This window comes from Lates calcarifer, linkage group LG20, assembly GCF_001640805.2.
Source record: "Lates calcarifer isolate ASB-BC8 linkage group LG20, TLL_Latcal_v3, whole genome shotgun sequence".
Lineage (NCBI taxonomy): Eukaryota > Metazoa > Chordata > Actinopteri > Centropomidae > Lates > Lates calcarifer.
Genome location: NC_066852.1, coordinates 2,656,810 through 2,677,018, shown reverse-complemented (window position 1 = coordinate 2,677,018; position 20,209 = coordinate 2,656,810). Strand labels below are relative to the sequence as shown.

Genomic DNA, 20,209 nt, shown 5'->3' with positions numbered 1-20,209 from the left:
AACAGATATTTTCAGAATCTGATGGTTTACCCCTGAGAGTTTCTTGTTCATCCAAGCCTTTAAGTGCTGCGAGTCCCCTAACACTGTCTGTGCAGAAAATGAACAGGAGTTTTACTTTTTGAATCCTGGACATCTGAAATAACCTCTTGCTATTTTTCACCTCTCTAATATGTGAATATGTGTAGTAATGAAATCCTGTCCATCACTGTTGCCATGTAACAGCCAGGTGAACGTATAGCAGTTAGACAGATAGTGTGTGTGTGTGTATCAAGCACAGAAGAAACATAATAAAATAATTTCTCTGGGATTGTTTAGCTCCTGCTGGCTTTTCAAACAATAAAGTGCTCCACTTAACTGTGATTATTTGAACTGCCTCAGGAGTCTGTATGTGAAATCTAAACATCAGTTTCATCTCTCAACCTTAGTACAATCAGTTTTCTAAACTCCTATGTTTCTTTGTTCCCGCTCCTGTCCCCCTGTGCTCTTTAGCAGGGAGATGTAGGTGTCAACGGCCCACAGCCAACAGACCTGAAGGTGAAGACTGAGTCTCCAGTTTGCAAGACAGAGCCCTCATCGCCCCCGCCGTGCCCCGCCGAGGACCAGACCGAACCCGTCGACCTGTCCCTCAACAAACCCCGCTCCTCTTCGCTCCCCGCCTCTACAACAAGCACCACGGTCAACCCTGCGCCCAGCAGCGCCGTGACCCAACCCAGCCTGTCGGCCACACCGGTCCCCTCTGCGGTGCAATCGATAGGCTCCATGGTAACTACAACCTCCTGCTGCTTCTGTTTTTATAGTAAAGTTGCAGAGCAGTGCACATACGCAGGAGGGTTTGAGCAACAAATCATATTCCTCTTGTTCTTTTCCTCTTTTCCCACCTCCAGGTCCTCTCTCCGGGCTCCATCCTGGCCACGCAGGGCGCCGGGGGACAGCAGATCCTGCACGTCATTCACACCATCCCCTCGGTCAGCATGCCCAGCAAGGTGGGCCAGCTGCAGACCATCCCTGTGGTGGTGCAGTCGCTGCCTGTTGTCTACACCACCATGCCTACAGATGGCGTCGCCACGGCGGCCATCACAGTGCCGCTCATAGGCAGCGACGGGCGCTCAGAAGGATCTGGTGAGTGGTGCTTCTTCTTTCTTTAATGTCATATATATCGTGTAGAGAGAGGAGGGGGAGGTGGCACACAGCTCAGGGACGGGCTGTTTACATTTTTTGCAAAGTAAGATCAGTTAGGAAAAGAAAGGCAATTTGAATGTGGTTGTTAGATTACTGGACCTTTCTTCTGGTCAGTCAGTCTCTCTGTCTCTGACTGTCACACTCTTCATTGTTCTTCCATGCTTCTGTTTCGCTCACTCACACTGGCATTTATGGGCAGCTCTCGGCCTCAGGGGAGTACAGTGTGTCTCCTGGGATGCTGTGTGTTTGTGGTTAGTGGTATGTTAGACTTGCCGTCTGCCTGCCTGTCTATCTTTGTCAGTCTGGGTGCTCTCCATATGTGCCTGATGATTAATATTCCCTCTTAAACGAGGAAACTTGCAGAGAGAAATGTTACATATGTTATAGGAAAATGTTCCTGCTTGAAATTCATCTGTCAGTGATTCAACAGCTGATTCCATCTGATATTTTGCAGGGGAAAGTCTCATGATGTCCCATAAATCAAAATAGGAACTTGCTGTGCAGGTTTCTGAATAACTGATAATGTGTGATTTTTTAACTTGAGCATTTACTTGAACAACTTCTGCTTCTCAAACGCTCTGACCTTCTGATTCTAAGATTAATCCGTGTGTGAAAAGGTCATCAGTACTGAAGAACCAGTGAGAAAGAGGTGGTGAAGTCTCTAAAGCAAACAACTCTGAAGTCAGAGTTTGTCCTGCTGTCATCGTGTCAGCTGTAAGTCAGGAGCGCCTTAAACGCCCCAAGCTGTCCGGTCGATCGATTAAACGACGACGAACGAAGAGGTTAAAGGAGGTCTAATCCATCCCTGAGTAAACACCAGGGGAAGCTCGACATTTGTTCAGGCAAGCTGGTGAAACAGGCCTCCACCCCTTTGATAAACTGCGGTAAAGTCCCTCAGTAAAGTCAGTTCAGCTCACCTAGGTTTCTAATCCAGACCAGTGCAGCTTTGACTCAGGAACATAAATGAGGGAGGCAGCGATTCTCAGAGACTTCTACAAGAATCTACAGCTCGCAAAACCAGCCTGAGGATGCTCTCACCCTCTTACACCTCAGCAGCCTGTGACGGTCAATACTTGCCCGGAGTTATTGTGTCACACTGTGTTGTAATTTACATTTTTTACCTTCTTCCCACCTTCTCTCAAACTGCCTCTTCAGCTGTTTCCCAGCATGCTTTTCAAAAATCTCTAAAACAGGCATTATTATTACAATCTTCACAAAGGTAGTGAATGTTGCAGGTCAGATAAGGGGGAAAGCAGGCCATTTATTGTGACCTTTGTGATTGTACAATCTTTAAACGTGTCCTGTAAACTGGAGACTTGAACATCTTGGAAACTGTGCATGTTGAGTGGTGACCTCATGCAGTATTTCTAAATGTAACCAATATTTTTCAACCAGTCTTTGCATCTGTCAAATCAAACTGCCTCTCTCTCTTTAATCAATAGTCTCTCTGTTTACACTAAGGATTCCAGCCCCAGCGTTGTGTTTCGCAAGGAATTACGTCACATTAATGACATTTTGATTCCATGTCACTGGGCCTTTTGAAGCTGCGTTTGGCAACTTTGCCTGTCGGTAAATGTCAGCAAGTGGTAACAGTAATCTCTTGGTGCTGAAGAGTAACTTAATACCAGGCTGAATAGCAGCTTGTTTTGTGGAGCTGCACCTGTAACCACACCTAACAGTGATGGTGCAGTGTGTTGACACGCCCTGGACGTCTACGTCAATGCTTTAGGTCAACAAAAATATAATTTTCAGCTGGTGCTAAGTGAGTCTTTAACTTTGTCAAAGCTGCAAAAGCAAGGCCAATCATATCTCTTGTTTATGATCCATCCAAAGAAATGCGAGTGATCAGATGCTCATACATTACGTCACATTATCTAAACCATTCTGTTTGAAGGTAAAACTAGAAATGACCTGACATGTTTGGAAGTACTCCTTAATCTTGTACAGGAAACTGCAGGACAGGAGGTCAAAGTTAAAGCAGGAAGTCGCTCTGTTAACTGGATGTTTACAAGGGACAGTTTGGGAACTGTGACACAGTAACTTACAGTTACACTCTGTTTCCTCACAGGGATCATTCGAGCGTCCCCTGAGTGTGATATGTAATCTAATATCATCTAATCTCATGCGTAGGGCCAGGTGGATTCTGACTGTTCAGTTGTCAGTGAAGGAGCCACCTGTACTGTTCATCCAGAGATCATAATGAAATTCTGTTTTGTTGCTGCTAGGAATGCTGTAAGACTTAGAAGAGAAACAGAAACAAAGAGCCAAGATGTGAGCCAGACAAGGGGAGTGAGTGAAAGTGAGAGAAAACTACAGGAACTTTGATAGTTTGATCTTGTTCTTGTACCTGCAAAGAGAACGAGCAAGGAGGCAGCTGACGTCCTCTGTTGGTGTGCTGTGTAGGAGGAAAAGGGAGAAGGAAGGCTAGAAAGGTAGATGCAGATGGAGGAGGAGAGTGTTGGAGGTGGGGTGGGGTGGGGAGCTGACTATGCTCTGGGGGTGAGGAAGGATGAGGAGGAGGAGAGGAGGAGGGCGCAGGGGTCGAGAGGAGAGGAGATGGGTCGTTTAGCCTTTGAAAAAGGAAAGGGCTGCAATGGTGGAGGGATGGGGGGGGCTTAATTGTCTCCAGAGACAAAGAACATTTCTTTTGGTGTGTGACCCTCCCCAAACCAGGACACACACACACACACACACACACACACACACACACACACATACACACACATGCACACACAGCTACTCCACCCAAATTCCTTGCGTCACCCTTCCAACAGCCCCACCCCTTCTCGCTCTCTCCAGGCTGGCTGGACTTTGAACAGTATGGCTTCCACATTCCTGCAGATTGAGGAGGAGGAGGAGGAGTGTGTGTGTGTGTGTGTGTGTGTGTGTGTGTGTGTGTGTGTGTGTGTGAGGGGCAGTCTGATTTTGATGCATAAATTGTTCTTTGCTTCGCTCTACCAGTTCCATAAAAATAAACCTGCTTTAACTGATTTTTGTTTGGCCACTTGGGGCCAGTGGGATCAAGCTAAACACAGCAGTGACCTTTTAAAGACTTACTAAACACCCCTTGAAAATATAGTCTTGCCTGACCTTTAGTTTAACCTCTCAACTTGCTGCAGTGATGCACAGGTGCGCTCCTTGACGCTGTGACATCACTGCTGGGTGTGGACACAGGTGCAACAAAGCTCCCGTCTGAAACAGGCCTGAAACCAGCGGCCAAACACGGCTTTTCAGCCTGTTGTTAAGTTTCTCTGCAAGTCAGCAAAAACCTTTTAAACACGTGCTGCAGACATGGAGCAACATTAGAGTTGATGTAGTGTCACCACCTGTGTCTGGCCACCTGATGAATCTACGTCCAATATTCACGCTTCTTAAAGCTGTGATTTCATCCCTGTAGTCGACCTCGTTCACAAACTATGTGCTGTAATTTGATCCACTGTTAATAAAAACACTGAGTATAGCAGTTTACATATAAAAATATGGGGTCCTCTGATCTGGTGTCTCTCAGCCGTCATGAGTTCAGATGCAAAGACCACAGCTGTAAAACGACTCTTTCCTGAGAAAACTAGTCAGAATTTAGAACAGCTTGCCAAAACTTGAGGACAACCAGCAGAGACTCAGGATAGCCTCGAGAGATTTGTCTTTCAGTTAATTGCTAATTAGCATTGTGTGTGACTTCTGCTGAATATTTTTCATTAACATCTGTTCACGTCATCTTCCCTCTGCTTTTGACATTGTGAAAGGTTGTTGTTGAAATGGGGAGAGTGTGAAAGAAAGACTGCTCGGACAAGAGACACTGTAGCATGTTTAGAAATGTTGAGAAAGATGTAGGAACGAGGAGACACGCAGAGAGAGCCAGCATGGGGTTTGGCCACAAATTTTAGCCATCAATTCTGCAGCTCAGCGGACCACACCTAACCACACACACACACACACACACACAATTGGGAGTCTTTGTCTTGCTAAGTTGCTGGAATCCAGGCATCGCTTTTAAGAACTTATTAACCCCCTGCTGTTCTCTTCTGTCTGCTTCCACCCTTCCTCTCCTTCTTCTGTTCTCTCACTTCTCTCTGTTCTGCTTCTCCCATCTCCTAATTTCATCCACTGATTTATATTAATGTCACTTGGCCTCATGCCCTCCATCATTCCCACCTCGATTTCTTTCCACCTCACCTTCCATCCATCTTTCCTTCCTGTCTGAACCACTGTCTCTGCTTTATGTCCCCTCCTCTCCCTCTTCCCTGTCTCTTCCTCTACCATCATTCCCCATGTTCCTGTCCTGTCTGCAGTTCGTATTAAGCCAGGTTCAACGTCTCCGGTGGAGTATCAGAGTGACAGCGATGCAGAGAGCGGTACAGAGTCTGGATCGGCCTCCCTCAGCGCCCAGAGCCTTGATGCAGGGTGAGTCCTGTGTGTGAGTTCATGTATGATAATGACACTTTAAAATGGTGGAAAAAAATCTGAACATTATGATATGACCAGGTTTCATCACAACTTTTGACTTTTTCTACGGTCAGTTGTGTCTCAGAGTGTCAGACCTGAATCCAGCTCACAGACATGAAATGAACAAATTCTTCATCTCACTCTTGGACAGAAAGTGAATAAAGATATTTTCAAAAATGTGGAACTATTCCTTTAAGGACATCGCCACTGTTGTTTGTTTATAAGAAAACACCACTAACGAAGTGGAGAGTCAGTGTGTTGCTGTCCCAGTGGCCAATCACGGTACTACAATAGAAATAAATCTCTCCATAATAAATCCGATGTCTGTAAAACTGTTGACAGGATGTTAATACCATAAACCATGCGTGATGGCATCTCAGTGTAAAGTCCATCATACATGTCAGCAGGACTGCAGAGAGAGAGACACTAACGCACAGCAGGGTTTATGGGAGATGCGGTTTTTGTGCGGACCTCCTCCCTTGCCTGCAGCCTCCTGACTAATTACATTACTGCAGCGCTGCCATGACTGGACACTTATATAACCTTATGTAACCCTCCAGAACACACTGGAGACGCCCTGGCTGTATCACAGGGAAACAAGTGTATGCATGTATATGGAGTGTGTGTGTGTTTATGCATGCACAACACACTTCATAAATGAGGACATTTGGTCCGCTCAAGAAAATGTGAAAGGCTCAAGGCTGCCAGACACTGACAGCTGTTAAAAGTGCAGTAATACCAGTGTGTTTATTAGTAAGATCAGGACGGACCTCCTGCCACACCCAGTGGGCGAGGCCGTCTGACTGTAACAGAAATCCTGGGTGCGGTTAGCGGTTGTGAGAGACGCAGAAGGAGATAGAGGCAGTCAGAGAGGGAGAATGTTTAATAGAAACAAAGTGAAGAAGTGTGTTTGTGGTTGCTTGTGTTTTTTCTGTGTGTGTGTGTGTGTGAGGAAGATTGTGTGTGCGAGCACACTTGTGTGTGTGTGTGTGTGTGTGTGTGTTGCTGGGCAGGGCTGTCCCAGAACTGGGGTGTAAACAAGGTTACGTAATCCAGTTTGCCGTCACACCTCCTTGTAAAATGGCTAGGGAGAGCAATGTTTTTTCAAATCAACTTTATTTACACCACGATTATCAAATGAATGTCAAGACAGTAAATCAGAATATCACATTACAGATTGATTGTAAGAGGAGGAGGGAGATAGAGGAAGACACAGAATGACAGAGTCAAAGGGTTTAGTTTGTTGGATTCTCACTCTTGTTGCGGTGAGAAGGGGGGATAGAAAAACTGGAAGATATGAGGGAATCAACAGAGAGAGAGGGGAAGAGGTACAGTAATGCTGAAGTGGAAGCAGCTGTGCAGCTGTGTTGAGCACAGTGTGACTCTCTGACTCCCCCTGGTGGCTGTATGATCACCCTCAAGTTCACCTGAGCCTCATGAGACAAAAACACACCACTGCTCAATAAGTGATGAGAAATAGTTTAACATAACACTGTGTTTACATTTTCTTATTTTTTCATTACAGCTACAGTATATTCTTACTAGAGCCAGACTGATGCTGGATGTTTGAGGTCCAGAACAGTTATCAACATGTGAGACTGCTGAGATTTGTAGGCCAATATTAATAACAATAAATATTGTTGATAGTCACCATGATGTACTGAGTGGGACTTATCAGGGCTATGTGATAGGCAAGCTATGTCACTGATGATAACCCTAAACCAGGGTTGGGTGATATGAATTTATTAGCTAACCACAATCGGCTGAGTCCACTGAGAGTTGCTCATTTGAAATTTTTGGATAAATCATTGTTGGGGTGAAAAAGGTCAGTGTCTCAGAGAGTCAGTGCTCGTCTGACTCCTGTTCCCTTCTCTCAGGTCGGTTATGGACTTAGAGCCCGTCGATCCAGATTCACCAGACATCAAGAGGAGACGAATCCACATGTGTGACTATGAAGGCTGTAAAAAAGTTTACACCAAGAGTTCCCACCTCAAAGCCCACAGGAGGATACACACAGGTGAGACCAACAACATCCATCCGACCTGAGGACGCTGTAATTACGTCTGTTACATTCATTCTTAGGTTTCTTTGTTAGAAATGAACCCTGTCTGTTCCTCTCCTCTCATTCTTTCCTCTCTTCGTGTCCTGCCTCTCCTCCAGGAGAGAAGCCCTACCACTGTACCTGGGAGGGCTGCACCTGGCGCTTCGCCCGCTCTGACGAGCTGACCCGGCACTTCCGCAAGCACACGGGAATCAAACCTTTCCGCTGCACCGAGTGTGACCGCTCCTTCTCCCGGTCCGACCACCTCTCCCTGCACCGCCGCCGCCATGTTATGATGTGAACTCTGACCTCCCCAACACCCACAACTCCCCGTCAACCTCTTAACCCCCCAGAAAGTCCCTCACAGCACATCTTGTACCAGAGCCCCCCCCAATTAACCTCTGCTACTTCCTGTTTCCCCCCTCACCTCTGCTGACCCCCATCTGTTAGGATTTTATGCCCCATCACCTCCTTCGTCCTCCTCCTCTTCATCTTGAAATCGCAGGAACATCAGGAATGTGTATGTTTCTGTGTGTGCTCAGTGGAGGTCACAGGATTTTTTTTTTTTGACTGTGTGTCATCATCATCATCATCATCATCATCAATACCACCGTCCACCCAGTGTCCCTCCTCCCTCCAAAACAACCCCCTCCCTACCACCACCTGTCACATCATACATCTCCTCATCAGAGAGAGAAGGATGGACTGAAGGACATCCAGCAGCAGGGACGTTCATCCATCCATCCATGCATCCGCCACATGCATCCATCCATCCATCCAAAGGAGAGGAGGAAGAGGAGAGGACAAGAGGAGGAATGACATGTGTATTGTTTTTTTAAACTTAAAGGACAAGGGGAATGTTAACACTGATGTCTCTTCAGCTGCTCTTTGTTTTTTAAACAACAGAGTTCTGTACATATCCAGAGTTGGGAAGTTATGTGAAGCTCAAACTTCATATTTTATGGATTCAAGTTGAATCCCTAGATTGACCCACACCTTTTCCACCACAAGTACACTGGGAAATTGTTAGGAACGTAAGAAAAAAACAGATGTTGAACTCCCTCCCCAGTCCCTCTCTGAGCCATAGTTCCTGTCCCCAGAAAGCTCTGCTTTTCTGGGGGAAGTGATCTATAAAGTCATCTCTTTATGTGCAAATATTGTACCTGAAACACATCTATATTGTTTTGAGAAACTGTGCAACCAGGACTTTTAGTTCCCAGGGTTCCTGAGTCACTGGTCCTGAGGGGCTAAAACGACCAGAACTCTGTTGGATGATATAATTTTTTTAAATAACAGTTTATGGATCAAGTATCGACTAAACTGCAGTGGATTTTCAAAGTAAAAGCTTCCCAACTCTGTGCATATCAGTGTATGACTCTGTTGTGTGTGTATGTGTAAGTAGTGAGCTTTTTCACAGCAGCTGAAGTCACATCAAATACACATTTCCTCTGAGGCAAACATATCTGAGGTGTCTGAGGCTAAGATCTAAAAACTAGTTTATTTAGTCCAGACTCCCCCCAGTCACTCTGCACCCCCTTCAATTCAACTCCGCACCCCCTGACCCCCCTGGTACAGGGAGCTACAAGACTGTGAACTTTATATAAAGATTCATTTGTTTTCATTGTATCAATCAAATTATTGTCGTTGCGTGTTCTCCCCCCGCACACACCTTTCTGATTCTTCTTCGATCGAACAGTATTTTGCTTTTTATGCGTCGTTGTTGCTGTTGTTGTTGTGTTTTTTAACTAAGGCCTTCAGTTCTGTCTTTTTCTTTTCTTCTGTGCCAGGTTTGGCACTCTTAACAGAATGGCACCCTTTTTTTTTTTTTTTTTTTAAAAAAAAAGAATAATTTCAGATTTCTTTTGTTGTGTTCTGAGGCTGTGAAAAAGACAGGAGACACAAATAGTTTGAGATTACAAGTAAAACTCTCACGCAGGGATTAGGGGAGCTTTTCTGAGTGTGTGTTTTTTGCGTGTGTTGTTTGAGTGTGTGTGTGTGTGTGTGTGTGTGTTTCTTTGGGTGAGTGTGCATGTTTTGAGACAAACACATAATCAGAATTTAAGATTTTTACGAGTGTGTGTTCCGGGCACTTGTTGTTTCTTTACCTCTTGCCCGTTGAGCCTTAATAACCGAAGTCAATCTGTAAGGGCGAAACCAGAACCTCTGACAGATGTTTGGCCAAAGATCGACTGTGAGTCTCTGCTGACTGAGACGTAATGCTGTTTGTCCATGAGAATCTGATCTTTGCAGTGTCGGCTTGTTGTTTCCTTCTTGTTTTTTCTGTGGAAAGGATGTTTCCTCACAGTGCTTGGCATGCTTTTTAGTGTTTGGAACAGTGTAGCAGGTAGAGCAGATTTATAAATTCATGTTTTAATTTGGAGACAAATTGCCTGATAACAGGTGGGACCGTTGCTGGATAGCATATTTAGTCTTTGCAGGCTTCTTCGCAGTATTTTACATTTCGACCTATTTGCATGGATATGGCAGAAAATCAGCACAAATCAGGAAGGGGGCGCTGTTTGCTTCTGTAAAGGATCAGTTTAGTCTCAGTTTGGAGAAATTCTAGCATTTGTCTCCTTAGAAATGCTACCTGACCTGAAACATCCAATAATGTTTTAAAAAAAAAGCCATTTGCACTGTTTTTTATGACCTTACAAAATCCATGGAGCAGCAGAACTGCAGAGCCAACATGGCTGCCACTGGAAGTCACAGTGGCCAGGCCGTCTGTCAGTGGTTCTGGAGAAACCTGGCACTGTGTCGGGCTGTCAGGGTCCGTAGTGCCTGGGGTTTAAACCACGGGGAAACTAAGCGCTCTCCTCACTAGCATTTTTACCAGGGATGAGGGGGAGGTCAGTTCTCTTTCAGCTGAGTTTATTTCCATTGTGACAGAACTTAATTTAACACCTCAAAGGTTTGATGTCTAAAACCTGATGTAACACCCCTGATATCTAACCTATGCTCAACTCCAAATCTAAAAACAGCACATTTTTCAGGCTAAACTTTTTGAACACAGTTGGAACACAGCTGACCCCCCCTCACCCTGCTGTAACCCATGGTGTCCATGTCTTAAGGGGGCTGTTTTTCAGCTCCTGATCTGGGCTGAACTTGATTATGCAACATAACGCAGACCTCGCTCCAAGCGCTGTTCTGAACTCAGTAGTAGAGCACTAGCTGGTAGTTGCACTGCTGATACGCAGCTCACCTAGGTTGTAACTAGAACCTTGAAAAGGGAGGTCAGGATGTTGATGACTGTAACACAGTTTTTATAATCCTGACGTTTCCCTTTACAAACAAAAACAGGCAAAACTCTGTGGCTTTGGCAGCGCTGTGCTCCTCAGCCATTCAGAGTCATTGTCAACATTTCAAAAGCTAGTAAGTGAGAGCAAAATGTTATACATCTGACTTTTCATAGTATGATAACTGAGATGGATGTGCAGGCTTCCTGTGAGCTGAGTGCATGCCATGAACAGGGCAGATTGTTATTTGGTCTGTACACTGCAAAAAATATCCCTCTTAGCAAGTCACTGAACCTGGTTTGGCATTTTGAAATTGTATTTAAAAAAAAGAAAAAAAGATTAGCCTTGTTGAAGGATATCAGCTCTTATCAAGTAAAGTGTGGTTTGTTTAACCAAGTGTAAAATAAGGAAAATCTTAATTCAGTCACTCATTTGGAGGGATGTGGTTTGTTTTTTTGCAGTGCAGAGCAATGCAATGTTCCCATTTCTCTTAACATCCCCCTCTGCTTCAACTTAAAGAAAAAAAAACAAAAAACATAGTTACTAAGCACATCTTTCTAGAAGAGTATATGCATTTGATTGCAATTTTCTTTCTTTTGTAAACTGTTGATAAAGACATTAAGGACAAATAATTAAGAGAAATCCATGTACATAAATGTATATAATCAAAAAGTGCAGAGTAAATGTAACGGGTGAATTTCTATTTTTAACACTGACTAGATAATGTGAAAAAAATCTTTTTTTTCTTCTTCTTCCTCTGTTGGTTTGATGAAGTGTGTTTCATCATGTGTTCATTTTTTCAAATCTAATAATACATTTGTTTCGTAGTTTCTTAAAAAAAAATGGTCCCACTTGTGTTGTGCACACTTGTGTTGCATGGAGAGTAGCCTTCTTGTTTTATAGTGACGTTGGTGAGCATGTCCGTGTGTGAGGAGGGAAAAAAAAATCCACTGAGAAATCACTTTGAAAATGATTAATTAGGCATCAATTCATTACAAAAGGAGCTCGACCTTTCTGCACTGGACCTGATTTTAAATATCACAACAATGAAAGAGTCCAGTCAAATGTGAGATTTAATTGGTTTGGGTCAGAAAACATATTTTCAGACAGAGATTTTCAGCTCAGATGGGGCTATTTTTCTTCCATTGTCAGTTCTACATTCTCCAGACTCATTGCAGGTCAGTTTTGTTGAAAAGTTACAAAAGTAGAAGGAAAGTTATCCACACTTTGTTCTATTACAAGAAGCAGGAAACAGCCTATAGTTGCCCTCCAGAAATCCAGCGTACTGATATTCTATCTCAGCTAAGTTTGACAAGTTCCCAAATAATACATAGATGATCAATATACCAATGTATTTCCTCCCATTTGAAATTCTGATAATGAAGTGCAGTACTTCATAAAACAACAGGGTGCTTGAGCACCTGTAGGAAAAACCATTTTGTCACCTGTAATGGTGTCTAGTCATGCAGATAGTTAATTTCTGCCTCTGCCACAGTGGAGATGAAAGAATCCACTCCACTGCACTGAGCAGTTTCCAGATGTTAAAGTAGCATCCCCAGTGGATGGAGTTTAGTCGGCTGTTGTGGAGATGGGTTAACTTTGGTCATGTGACAACATGCAGGAAGGAGGGGTCGTGACCTTCTCTACTGTGTCTTTGTCATGTGAATGGCCTCCTTTCTCCAGGCTGATGCTGTGACCAGTTTTGATTCACTGTATCGTCTGAACACAAAACACCTCCACTACACTGAGACAGAGGCAGATCCATCTAAAACCCTGCATGGAGAGATAGTGACATGTGTTATGTATTTGAAACAACCCCTCAAAATATTTGCCTTTATATTAATATCTGTTATTTATTTAACAACTCTGAACTACCCCCCCCCCCCCTCCTTTATTTCTAGGATCATTTACTCCACAGATCACATGTCATTATGAAACTGAAAATGCAGCTCAATTGGAGTTTTACAAACACACACACAAAAACCTCCAGTGCCACACGAAGGATGGGCAGTTATAACGCCTCAGAGCCTGTTGACAATGACCCAGACAAAGTCTTTTTCGCTGGTGTTGGAGGAGTTGTTGCCAGGAGACTGATGCATGTGTTCATGTTTTTCCTGCTTCCTGTTTTTTCGTTTGTTTTTTTCCAGTTTGTGCGAGCTTGTTTTTTCCCCTCTGTATTCTTCTAAATTTTCTGTTTGTGTACAAAGCAGGAATGTTCATCTGAAAAACAGCGACATTTACAAAGAAAGAGTTTTGTCCCTGCTGAGACCTTAATGGGATAGAGTTCATGTCTGAGGGTGACGTCACTGACTTGTGTCCGTCTGTGTGCGAGTGCCTCAACTCACCACCAATCACTTCCTCTGCAAATCAGAAATTTTAGGTATTTTCTATTGAATGCAGTAACTTATGGGCCAGTACTATATTTACTCAGTGCAATGCAGTTATCATTATAATAATACAATTATTAATAATATTTTTTCTTTTTTTGTATTTGTACAGAACAAATGTGTAAAGATCAGTGAGGAAAACGTGAGCTTTTTGATACTGTGACTCATGGTGTTTAAAAGTCAGTTTCTCCCTGTACAGTTGTGATTATTTTCCCCCTCCCCTCCTTCTTCTTTTATAGAATAAAAAATGTTTTTGGTGCAATTTAATGCCTCGTGTCTGTGTTGTTTCTTATTTTTGGGTGATGCTTCTATCCAGAATCCAGCAGTTCCATCAGTTTTATGGAAGAGTCATAAATAAAATTATGGACATTTGACGCATTCATATTTTACTTTTATACCACATTCTGTGGTGTCAGGCCCAGCAAAGCCTTCTCTGCTGGCCCAAACATTGTCACAATCACTGAATTATATTTTTATATACAGTATGTTTTTCCAGTAATACTATGTATTGTTCCCAATTGTCTATTGTCAGTATCTGATAACTTTCCTCCGGTTGCGCTGCTTCCAATACAGTCCGTTTATGTTAGAGCTTTTATCCAATCAGATTTCAGCACCGTGTCGCCAAGGTAACCGCCTTGAGGCCTTCGGGATCAACATTGCCGTTTATTTTGAATTACAGTGGCCTGCAATGAAACCGTTGCCTCGTGGATCCTTTAACCAATCAGATTCCGAGTATTGAGCTAACGTCGGTAATTCCATTTGATTTGATTGGACGGTCAGAGATCGTACTGGTCAGAGCTAGCAAACCGCAACTATAGCTACTAGCGCAAGCTAAAACGTGTTAGTATACGTTTAATAGCCGTTTTCTCAACCCACACTGACCGCGGGAGGAGGAAGAGTTCAATGACTCTGTTGTAGAGGTTTATCTGTGCATCTCAGTTCCAACACTAAGTCCTTTCTATCGGTATGGAGGCTAACACTGAAAGTGGAGTCTGCCCAGTCGCACTTCTCAGATTTTAAATGTCCGCTTGACAGAAGCAGTTTTTTGATTTGTCTACAAATAATCAGAAGCTTCGGTGAGTAAAATGCATTTTATTTTGTTTTGTTTACGTCTTTGTCATTTTATGAGTTAATATTGATATTTCTGCTGGAGATGATGTGTGTGGAGCAGCTGTGGCTGCAGTGTTTGGAGACCTATTGAATTGTGTTAATTGGGTTTTTTATAGCATTGCTTTAGTAATGCCATTTATTCTGGCTACATGACATGTCTGTCTGTGATGCAAAGCTCTGGTAAACTGCGTTTCTGTATATTGTTGATGGTTTCTAGAGCCGTCACATTAAGGCATTAAGGTGTCCTATTAGGAGGTGGGGTAGAGGTAGGACACCGGTGAAGGTCTGGATGTGGAATGCACCGCCCACCACAGGGAGATACATGTGACCATAGAGTCAGTGTACGTCGAGATATCGGCCACAAGAGGGCAGGCTACAACAGAGGATGAGAGGACAACTGAAGGAATCCCATCATGGAGCAGGAAGAGCCAAAACATCCAGCTCTTGAGGGCCAAGCAGTGTCAGCTGAAGTAAAAAGAAGTTGCAGGTGTAAACATCTGCTTGAGTTAATAATTAGCTCATTTAAAAATGTGGATTTCTCCCATTAAAAGTCACTGACCTTATATCAACAAAAGTTTATACAGGATCATTCATTTGCAATTCAAACAGAAAGAGAGCAGTGAGGTCAAAATAGATGAATAAAAATACACAGGGAATAAAGTGCATGAACAAAGTCATAAAAACCTTAGTGTATGTGTTGGCTCTGAATGAAACTTTGTCTTTGCGCTAAATGGGTTTATTGGCCTCATGCAGTCATGATCAGGAGAATCATTAACACACAGCGCCAGTCGTAGATTCATACAGACACCATGTACAGTGAACGCAGCAAAGAAAAAAACTTTATGCGATTAAGCAGCCTGCATGACCACACTCAGCGAGGACAGGAAGTGACCTGCACACATCTGATTTACATATTTTGAATTTTACTTGGTCGCACTGTCACAAATGATACCAGTTCACTGCCGCGGTAACCGCCTGGTTCTTTTTGGCCACTTAACAAGTCTGGATAGTTTAGCGGCGAGAGAGAGTTGTTGCCTCCCACACAGAGGATCACTGGTTCGCAGGCAAACCAAGTCTTAACTTGAGTTGACATGTTTGTTTGTGTATCATTTTCCGATTAGGTTTTCTAAAAAGTAGTTTAAGAGAAGGGTTGATGAGATTTCATGAGATAGTGTGGCCATAAGCATTTCACTATCAGCCATACTGGCAACCAGATCTAGGTTTATCACAATAACTGTGCTTTTGCAATCATCAATGAGAACGCGTTTCAACTCCATAACCCTTGTGACTGGAGAAGTTCACTGAACTCACTGTTGTTGATGAAACCAGACTTTGTGATATATTGCATTATCATGGTGGAAGTGACCATTAGAAGATGGAAAGCTGTGGTCACAAAGGGAATGAGGAGGTGCACAGGTGTTCTAATTAAGTGCTCAGTGAGTGTAGACAAGGAGTAACTGACAAAGTATATTTTTATTCTTGTTTTCAGTCTACTTTCCCACTGCACTGTACTGGCCAGTTTTCTTAGAAAACTACAGACAGACGATGCATTTCATGAAAGGAAGTTAGGTTTTTGTAGAGACTCACTTTGTAATTGGCTGTCTGATCGATATGCATCTCTCCTATTCCCAGAAACATTTTCAGATGGCATTTGTTCAGGGCAACTAAGTTGCAAAAAAACAACACGGGTCATGGATGATAAGGTTTCTTGGAAGCTGTGTACACTTCTAAGAGCGTCTGATTCCTGCAGCCAATGTAGACAGAGATATCTTGCAACAAGCATCTATGCTGCCAGTGCAAAACAACCACTTCGGTCATTAGACAATATACATATATTTTGTGGGTTTGGTTTGTCTTGTCCAGGCATTTCTTCACCAATCTGTAGAGCCAGGTGAACAATACAGCTGATCCCTGCATGTCAGAGTGACAAGTCAGTCTGCAGGTGCTGTGTGTTGTTTTGACAGCTCAGTTGGCCCAGTTCCCTTTTCCACCTTCTCACATGTCAGCTGGGCACGGCATGATGTGCAGGTAGCTTTTGTCTGCAACATTGTCATAAATGTAAGCAGTTAAAACAACGCCTATATGCAGCAATACTGGTCTGATCATGTTGACAAAGACATTGAGGCAGTTCACATGTGGTTTTGTAAATCAAGGATCCTCACCTGGTGTGCACTTAGACTGAGATGCCTAGATATTTCTGTCCCAGTGTGGTGACTACAGCCGCTTTATAAGCTTTCAACACGCCTCTGCACAAGTGTTCTGAGAAAAAAAATTCTTGTAGATGCTTGATGAAGCAATCCAAGGAATTTCATCCCAAACATGTCAAGTGATGTTTTCTGGCTTTTACTGAAAGGAGTCATTCATTACTGCACTTCCTGAATATTTGTCAAGTGTGACATCCTGGTACGAGTTTAACAGTCCCCAAAACTGAAAACCATGTGTTTGCTGCCATTTAATGGTTGAAACTGTCACCTCACTGTGTCCTCTGTCCACAACCTGGATGTGATTAGAATATTTACATCAACACAGTCCTGACTTGTAAATAAATAAATTCAAATTTTGTGTTATGAAATTTTATTCTCCATGTTTGTTTAAGTGTGTGTTTGCCTGACTTTCAAATCCACCTGATCAGAAATGAACCAATGATTAACTGTGATTTTGTGATTGTGACTGTGATTTCATTGAATAGTTTTGTTTCAGTTGTTCATGGTTTCCTTTTTCCTTCTATTTAGCATCAAATTACATAGTTATTCTAAGAAAACTTCTCTGAAATGATTTAGAAATAACTTTGGGATTACAAACCCAAAATGTGTTACCCCAAACCCAAACTTTCCAACTGATCACATAAAAATGTGAAGAGCGGTGCTTCTCAGAAGTTTACAAAAGTTTTGTGGGAAAAAGAAACTGCCCAAGTTTGACTAAATTCACACATTTAAGTTAAACTAACCCTGCTCAAAGAAGGACAAAAAGGGGGGAACACATAAGCTGGGTTTGATTCCAACTAAAAGGAGAGAAATCAAACAAAATATATGAAACAAACTAAATGTAACTAGAGTCTAAAGCATGGAGGCCAGTGGAGAGAAAAGAAGCTTGTCTAAATGACGCAGACCTATAATGTTGCAGTGAGACCAGGTGACCTGAATTCTCTCTGACGACCCTTGACTCTGCTCCCAGGCTTTAGCAGTGAAAACTGCCCCCAGAGGGTTAACGTGATCATGTTTAAGTGAAACTGGCTAGACAAGAACTTATCTTTGTTTGAATTTTCCTCCAACACAAGTTACCCTGACAGTTGTATCATCAACCCCACAAAACGTCCACGTGTAACTGTTTATCTGAGAAAGAGCCTCAGTTTCACAGACTTTTCAGTTAAAGCTCTCGCACACCCACACAGGTGTTACCAGTTATTCTGGCTGATTAGACCTCTGCTCATGCTGAAGTTGGATGACGTTACGGAGGAAATTCCGTGGGGTCCTAGAAGTACTTATAAAAATGGTAAAAGGTTGTCTCGTCCCAACAGTTGCAACAAAATTACCAGAACAGTGTGGGGGGATATTTATCTAGAACAGTCTGCACAGAATCCTGAGGAGAAGATTAATCAGGGAAAATAGTGAAATCATCTGTGTGGGTGGACCGAAGTTGTTGGATGGTAAAGGAGGAGAAGTTGGCTAATTAAAGAAGAATCAATGTGATCAGATCAAAGTCTGATCTGAACAGATTTGAATACAGCTTGATGTTGCAGCATGTTGGACCCACACTACAGGATAATTGGGCAGATTTTGGATCCAATTCGCTCCTCCCAACAATTGTGGGCGTGTTCTGAATTCTGTCCAAATCATCCTGTAATATGATGGGTTTACAGACATAATCTTAATTTTAGCAACTGGATCTGAGTCCAGATCTTTTTAAACTTTTAAAACCAGCTAAGATTTGAAACTCTTGTGTCCCAAAGTGTACCTGCTCCTGCTTACTCCTCTGTAGATGTTTCGTGTTGTGCTGTCACTCACAGTTTTTGCGGGATTACACAATAAGTACTGAACTGATTTTCACCGAATTTGGTGAAGGGATGAAGCATGGATCAGGGAAGAACCCACTGAATTTTGGTGCAGTTCTGGTCAAAGGGGTAGATCCAGAAAAATGTTCCCAGAAGGGGCATTTTTCGAAAATCAAAGGAAATGGTTGGATCTTGATGTTTTACTACTTCTCAGTCTATTCACACAAGAGATAGTTGATGGAAACAACCACTAATTCAGTTTCTATATGGGTGGAATGTCATTAGTCTGCTTTAGTGGAAACATAACTACTGATGGTTACTACTTAAAACACGCATTGCCTTGGGTGCAATATCTGCTGTTTGTAGCAAGTATACTGTGAATGTGTCTTCTAGTTTCTCCTTCTAATAAAAGGTTATCAGGGGAGGTACACACAGCAACAACTCACACACAGATGACCACATTTAGCAAAGATTCTACACTGTAGCTAGGTTTTAGCTCTAAAGTAGACAGTATAGGTAGAGGTAGAGGTAACAACTATGGACACCTGGAAGTGTTTTTAGTGTTTTATCATATCAACTATTCAATTACACAATCCACACCAAAGCCTCTATGTTTTCCACTGCCTATTCCCCTTGAGAGATGTTTAACTGCTAGGAGAGGATTGCAGGCGGCACCATAGAATCAGACAGACAAGTTTTAACAGGAGTTTTACTGCTGCAACTGTGGAATGAGCTACGGGCCCAGCAGCCAGCTTCACCTGGCCCCCAGGTGACCGTTCAGGAGACCGAGGCCAAAGAAAACGTACCTGAGCAACAAATGCAAAAGTAACTGATAAGAGATAAACACGTGGGTCATCTGGGTACCTGCAGGGAACAGTCTGTAGCACTGCTGTTGCCAACTTCACAAGTCTGTGAACACCAAATATGCAAAATGGTGCTCTACTAAGTTTTTTTTTAAATACTTTCAAATTAAATGTCAAATGTGTTGTGGAAATCCATCCCACAGTTGTTGAAATGTTTCTCTCCAAACCTCACAGGAGGGAATCATGCAAGGCAATTGCATTTATTGTCCGGGAACCATTACGTTGTGTGCCAATCCATCTAGTACATGCTGATATATTCCATTAGGTACGTGAAAACTAGAGGAAACATGATTCATCCTCATCCTGTAGGGATCATGAATGTATGTATCAAAGGTTCATGGCAACCAATGTAGCACTTATTGAGATATTTCTGTCTGGGCCAAAGTGGAGGACCAAGCTGTTACATACTCAGATTAACTGTATGTATTCATATGTGTGAAATGTAATGAAATATACTGTCTGTATCTGCTTGTTCCACCAATATGTTTGATGTGATCTACACATCTTTACATGTTAAAGTATTTGGAAACACTGGGAGACTAAGAAATGTAAAATATGGTTCTGTGGGATTGAGCATTGCTCAGCAGCACAACATATATTTATAATGACGAACAGCGTGTAGCAGGGTTAAGGAGGTTAAACTGTCTGGGAAAAGACAGAGATCTACAAACAGTGGCTGTAATGTTGTAGGTGCTTCTAATGCACATTTATGAGCAAAGATCACTGCAGACAAGAATGCAGTTACATGTTGTAGATTCAAAGGCACTCACATCAAACTACATATTTCTTGGTGATTCATAATGTATATAGAGACCAACACCCTAGCACACACATACAGAGTACATTATGTGTCAAGATTAAGGGCGTTATCCCAGATGAGGCAAATTTCTGAGGATTCCTGCTAAAAGCGTCTTGGCACAAACATAATGATTACTTTCCCTGCCAGCAAAATGTAGCGG

At 42.8% G+C, this 20,209-nt stretch overlaps 1 protein-coding gene across 2 annotated transcripts in view; it reads left to right on the top strand.

Moving 5' to 3' along the window:
* klf8 (Kruppel-like factor 8) overlaps positions 1–13,553 on the top strand; it is a 61,682-nt gene extending 48,129 nt beyond the window's left edge. For both annotated transcript variants that reach the window (XM_051078831.1, XM_018693766.2), the window contains 5 exons: positions 490–762; positions 885–1,119; positions 5,469–5,580; positions 7,500–7,639; positions 7,783–13,553. In XM_051078831.1, coding sequence (XP_050934788.1) covers positions 490–762; positions 885–1,119; positions 5,469–5,580; positions 7,500–7,639; positions 7,783–7,964 — 942 coding nt within the window. In that variant the 3' untranslated portion in view covers positions 7,965–13,553. The remainder of the gene's footprint in view (positions 1–489; positions 763–884; positions 1,120–5,468; positions 5,581–7,499; positions 7,640–7,782) is intronic.
* Positions 13,554–20,209: the final 6,656 nt, after the last annotated feature.